The 6307-nt window shown below is 38.3% G+C and overlaps 1 protein-coding gene and 1 pseudogene across 1 annotated transcript; one reads left to right on the top strand and one right to left on the bottom strand.

Moving 5' to 3' along the window:
- The window catches only part of LOC137994797 (uncharacterized), a 1090-nt pseudogene extending 325 nt beyond the window's left edge, over positions 1 to 765 (top strand).
- Positions 766 to 1864: 1099 nt separating this feature from the next.
- On the bottom strand, positions 1865 to 4518 carry LOC137994796 (uncharacterized). Its single transcript, XM_068840390.1, has 5 exons — positions 4502 to 4518; positions 4193 to 4387; positions 3877 to 4075; positions 2983 to 3204; positions 1865 to 2393 (listed from the first exon to the last, which is right to left on the bottom strand). The coding sequence occupies exons 1-5, from the start codon at positions 4516 to 4518 to the stop codon at positions 1932 to 1934; spliced, it is 1095 nt and encodes a 364-aa protein (XP_068696491.1). The 3' UTR covers positions 1865 to 1931.
- Between the last annotated feature and the right edge of the window lie 1789 nt (positions 4519 to 6307).

Here is a 6307-nt window from a genome sequence, read left to right as displayed (position 1 = left end):
AAGTCCATGTGTTTTTTCTTGCATTGCCTTTTTTTATAACCTTGCTCTTTTGATGCTCAAATGGTAAAATGTACATTGCATCACGAAAAGAAATTTTCATGCAAAACATGATATATAGCCTTCAGGTTTAAGCTTATACTTTGATAGTGCCATGGAGTATAAAACCAAATTGAGATTTTGACTCTGGCTTACATTTTTTCATTTAACTTAATTCAAGGCAAATCCAATCCTTTTTATAATTTTACAATTTACAATTTTTACAATTTACCTGATTAGCTCCTGCCTCCTCATTTAGTTTTTATACAACACTGGCTTAGCATTTATGTCAAGATTTTTAATTCTGTCCTTTATTTTGGATTTGTGATACCTGGTTTGTAATGGGTTTAGAGAGGTCTTGGATACAAGCAGCTAAGGTCCCATCACCGGCTACTTTCCATTAGATCACAATAAATAAATTCTTATCAACAGAACTTTGTCAGACTTAGCAGACGGCTACTTTTGAAATATTCTGACCATACTGATCAAACATGCTACAATGTTCCTATAGTGTTATTATTATTTTTATTATTATTTGTGATTTTGAAGATCAGGCACAGAGGAAGAATTCACTGCGATTCAGCAGTTATGTGAGGATATCCTAGTATATAGAAGAGAATTCTAGAGATGCGCAAGATAGAAAAGGAATCAAGAAAGAAAAGGGAGCAGGAAGATAAAAGGAAAGGGGAGGAGATGCGGCAGGCAGCTGTGGAAAGACTAGCAAGTTAATATCCAATTCAATATTATGTTGTCCAAACAAGCTTAGGTTATGGTGACGAGATCCATCAGGACCGTAACCCATTTTGTGTTGTTTTTCTTTTACCGTTTTACACAGTTTTTACCCAATTTTCTGAGTGCCTGCTTTACTTGGTGATTCATGATGTGTTGTGATTGAGCATCATATAATTTAAGTGTCTAATATTTGACTTGACAGTTTGTAGTTTGAACCAGTTTGAATAGAACCATTGCTTTCATTTTAGAGCGCCGTAGTGATGCTGGCACATCAGGTGGTGCCACATGCGATGTGTCTAGTAGCGGGTCAGATGAAGAAAGTCCTTCAAAAGGTAACATTTGTGAAATCTAACAAACTATTATTCCAACTACTCTGGCTGATTGGTTGCCATAAATATATGAAATTGATTTTCTCTTCTACTAGGGGCCACAAAAGGAAAGTGAACAGATGTTTTTTTTTGTAATGGACAAACTGTTTGTATGATGAAATCCATATATTTTATATATGTAAACATATTTGATTCAGACTTTACCCCAAGAGCTTGACTGCTCATCTAGGGGGGCTCAATGAATCCATTAAATTTTAATGTGGTTGCTCAGTTTTCTGCCACACTGTGATTACATATTTCCATCTCCTTCCCCACCCCTGGGGGAGAGGGGGGCTTTAGGCTTTGGTTGGTCTTCTACAAAAATAAATACAACACTTTTTCTTTTATTTCTCGTGTAAATTATTTCTACAGGAACCAAAAGGAAAGTTGCCAGGTCAAGCAGAAAGTCAGCAATTGAAATGCTGTCAGAAAAGTACAAGGAGAAAGCAAAACTGAAAGAAAAAGAGCTGGAAGTGAGAAAGATGGAGCTGGATCTTCAGAAACAAAAGTATGAAGATGAAGCTGAAGAAAGGAAGCTTTTGTTCTCCATGCTTTGAGAACAACTGAAAAAATAAATCATTTTGTAGTCAGTTGCTCTTGAAGCATTGACAACATAAGCTTTTTCTTCTGCTTCATCTTCATTTTGTTTTACTTTATTGACACTCCTTCCACATAATTTTTGTTCACTGGAGGAAAAGAAAATAAAAGATTCATCTTCTCTTGTTTTATTTCACTCCTGTTGCTATTTACATAAATAAAATAATTATAGGTAGAAAGACCAAGTAAACATGGTCATCAGTTGGATAGATAGGTTTCCAGGGATGGCGGGTCTAAATTAAAATAAGTGGTTGTCTGTGACCCATATAAACAGGTGTGACAATTGATAAGAATACATGCAACCAAATAATATTTACCCACAGGCTGTAAAAGGATCTTTAAGTTCTTTTTAAAGTCTAAATATGCAAAATTTTGGCAGATTTTGCCAAAGCCCCATTCGACACATGTCCGAACTCTGCTCATTCTTGTATTGAATTCCTGCTCATCATCTGTAAGGTGAGCTTGACGGAATGGAGCAATAATGTTCTGTGTAATACCATAGGCAGGATCCCCATAAATAACGTATGGCTCTCCACTGGGTTGAACAAATCGACGCAGTTTAGCTGACAGGCCGCTCACCCCAAGCATGAAGGCATCGTGTCGGCGACCCTCTATAGGACCAAACATATGGGCTATCAGGCCATTTGGGGATTGAACAGACTAAAAAGTAAATAAAACAAATATTTGTAAATGAAACATTAAGTTGTATTACAACATCCTATATATATTTCCTGACTGAAGTTAGTTTCATTTTGCTTCGCTTGAGGAACTTGGTTTGGACCTAGTGAATTTTAGATTTTTCCACAGCAACCTTTATTGAACTAGATTTTATACCCTCCTTTGGTATCTAGCCTCCCTTTCAGATCTTTAAAGAGTACAACCAGAGAAGCTCTTTATTTTATTTATTTCTTTATTTATTACAAAGTCACTCCACTAAATTACAAGTAGATGGTAAATTATAATATTACTATAAAGAAGTTGTGGAGAAGGAGACAGCCAAAAGCAATAATGCACCGCACCAGGGTTACCCCCACCAATTAAGATGTAAAAAAAGTATATGCAAGTATAAAAATACGGTGTTCTAATAATCCTTAATAAGGATAATTAGATGGGTTTCTTATAGCAATAGGGAACCCAACTCTCTCCCCTGCATTACTCCTTGGAGTGCCTTCACAGGAGACTGCTTTGTTGTGATATTTTTGTCTAGTCAAGTAAGTTTGCTTTCTTTTGTGTAACACCTTTCATATACCTGGAATTTTAAGCAGTGTGTTCTCTTGGGACCACTGAACATAAGTCGTTGATTACGAACAGGACGGGCTATTGGCCGGGGGGTCCCATCGATAAAACCCCAACACCCAGTAAGAGGAGCTCCTTTTTCATGAACAGCCTCGGCAAAAGCTTCACAATCAAGCCATACCAAGTCAAGACTATCTAAGAGGTGGTGAAATCTGTCATAGATATCATCCATAATCTGAAATGCATGGAAAGTAGTACAGCAGTCTGAATGTGTTTTGCTTTCTTGTGTGTGTGTGTTTTTCTTTGCTTTATGTTTTTTTTTTGGGGGGGATGGGTTGTTTGGAACCACATGTGGGATGATCATTTTAATTACTCTAATTGCAAAGAGAGTGGGGAGGAGGGTTGGCACAGTGGTGAGAGCACTCGCCTTCCACCAATGTGGCCCAGGTTCAAACTCGGTATCCTAATTGGGCTGAGTTTTATGGTTCTCCACACGGCTCAGAGAGGTATTTCTCTGGGTACTTTGGTTTTCCCCTCTCCCCAAAAACCCACATTTGATGTGACTTGATTTTTTACTGGGGATTTGATAATCAGATTTGTAATTTGAATTGTGACATGAGGATGAAAATTATCATATTGATATCTGTGCGATATAAGTTAATAAATATTATTATTACTATTATTATTATTATTATTATTATTATTAAAGAGTTATTCCAATGAATATGTCGAATTGAATTTTTCTCTCAACTTTCCTTGAAAGTCAAAAAGCAAAAATCAAGCAAACAAACACAAAATGTACTGTAAGACTCTGTACACCCCCTAGTCAAATTCAAGAATGGTAAAATGAAAGGGTAACACAGGCAACTTCTACAGGGATGATGAATGAACAAAGCAACATTTTTACCTTGTTAAATATCAAGCTCAGTTCTGATACCGTTCGCCCGAAAACAGGCACCAGATCACTCCATCGATTAGGGTATGCCAATCTTCTTAAAAGAATCATCATTGCCTCCATCCCAGTAGCATTGGTCCCTTGACTGCAAATGTAATTGGCTGGCAGTTGTAACGCGTCCCGGAGTTTTTCCATATCTCCTTTTGAAAATCTGAGATTGAGGGTGAGCATTTTTATATATAAGCTTACTTATAGAACTTGCTGAAGTCAGGTTTACAAGTATAAAACTTAGCCGTTCAAGAAAAAAATAAACGCAAAGAATTTGTACCTAAACATGGCCTCGCACTGAACATCAGGTATATCCTGGAGATTAATACGGAGGTAGTTGGCATCGTTTTGTTGTGGAAACATGAATTCCAGCAACAGGTCATCCAAGTCGTCTTCGCTGCTACTCGAGTCGTCACTGCTGGACTCACTGCTGTCCTGCCACAGCATCACATCTACGATATCATAAAAGTTTTTCCTGGTGGACACAATTTTTAATGCCAAAACTTTGTTTTCCAATGCATAAAACTAATAATAAAATCACACCTGTCGAAAAACGTTTGAATTTCTGATAAACAAATAAGACACTAACCTTGCAGCTGCCGCCATTTTGGATTACATTACCCAGAATCCACTTCTTTAATCCACTGCCAATCTAAATCGAACTATGTTCAAACGTCGAACCGCAAACGGGTGACCGCAAACCGCGGTGAGAGGTTCGCGGTAAACTCGGATCTAAAACTCTCTAATGACAAAAAACACTCACATGACACTGTACTTTCCAAGCACATCTGGGACTTAAAGGACAAAAACATCGACTACGCAATCAACTGGCGCATTGTAAAAAGAGCAAAAGCGTACAAAGGCAACCGTTCTCGCTGCAACCTGTGTTTATCTGAAAAACTTTGCATCTTGAGTGCAAAAAACGCCTTTCTCTTGAACAAGAAATCTGAGCTGGTAACGAAATGCTGCCATGAAAACAAGTTTTTCACGACAACCAATCACCGGAAGCATCGGTGCAACCGTTCCTAAATTTGAACACTTATATATGACACCTTCTCGTAGACAATGATCAGTCTACGTAACTAGCAATACTTTCCTTCTTACATTTGTATATGTATATATATATATATAATATATGCAGAAATGCTGGCAGAAATGCTGAAGACAACCCCCGTGTGGTGGACGACCGATTTCCAGCGATTCCATCAGCTTCCCAATGGATGCCTCCAAAATCCAGTTTCCCGGAGGTAGAAGTGTTCCTCAACAATGTGAAGAACGACATCCTTAAGCCTGCTAATCTAAGAACTACCAAGGACAATCTTACGAGAGAAGAAAGGTTAGCTTTAAGGTCTCTTAAATCTAGTGAAAATGTTATAAGAATTCAAGATAAAGGTTCTAGGTTCGTTGTCCTCAGTCAACAAGAATACCAAAATAAGATACTAGGGCAGCTTAATAATGATTTGCATTATGACAGCATAGATTCCGACCCAACACTTGACCATTTTGAAGTGGTTAAGGAATGGAGTCGAAAGTGGTTTTCTGAGGGACAGATTAGCCAGGAGATTGCTACGTGGGTTGTAAATCTGGAACCAAAACCGGGAGTGGCATTTGGGAATGTCAAAACACACAAACGTGACAACCCACTTCGGCTTATTACATCCTGTTGCGGTACAGCAATTGAACGGCTTTCTGCTTTCACAGAATTCTACCTCAAACCTCTTTCACAGAGTCTTCCATCCTTTGTGAAGGATTCCACGGATTTTATCAACAAATTAGAAGATTTGAATGCAAAAGGCCCATTCCCTGAGGGGTCCCTCCTTGTGTCTTGGGATGTACTGTCAATGTTTCCAAACATTGACAACAATCTAGGTATTTCAGCAGTTAGAAAGACACTTAATTCCAGATCTGATAATATTCCTTCCACTGATTGCTTAGTTGAAGCCGTTGAAATTTGTCTCAGGGTAAATAATTGCCAGTTTGCTGGTCAGAGCTTTGTTCAAAAACACGGTACGGCCATGGGACCGAAAAACGCGTGCAGTTATGCAGATCTAGCAATGGGCATCATCGACGAGAAAGCCAAATTTGAGGGTAGCTTGAGACCTATGCTTTGGTGGAGATACAGGGACGATATTTTTGACCTCTGGACTCAGGGTTTACCTAAATTATTGGAATTCACTGATTATATCAATGATTTGTACCCTACTATTAAATTCGAATTGGTTTACTCTGAAAGTCATTTGAATGTCCTTGATCTCACGTTGCATTTTTGTAACGGGTTTATTAGCACTGATGTTTATGCCAAACCCACCGATAGCCACCTCTATCTACCTTTTTCGAGTTCACATCCCTCACATTGCAAAAGAGCAGTCCCCTTTGGGGTAGCTTTCAGAATCAA

Source organism: Montipora foliosa, chromosome 3 (assembly GCF_036669935.1).
Source record: "Montipora foliosa isolate CH-2021 chromosome 3, ASM3666993v2, whole genome shotgun sequence".
In the NCBI taxonomy this organism is placed as follows: domain Eukaryota; kingdom Metazoa; phylum Cnidaria; class Anthozoa; order Scleractinia; family Acroporidae; genus Montipora; species Montipora foliosa.
This window is presented reverse-complemented; position numbering and strand designations above follow the sequence as displayed.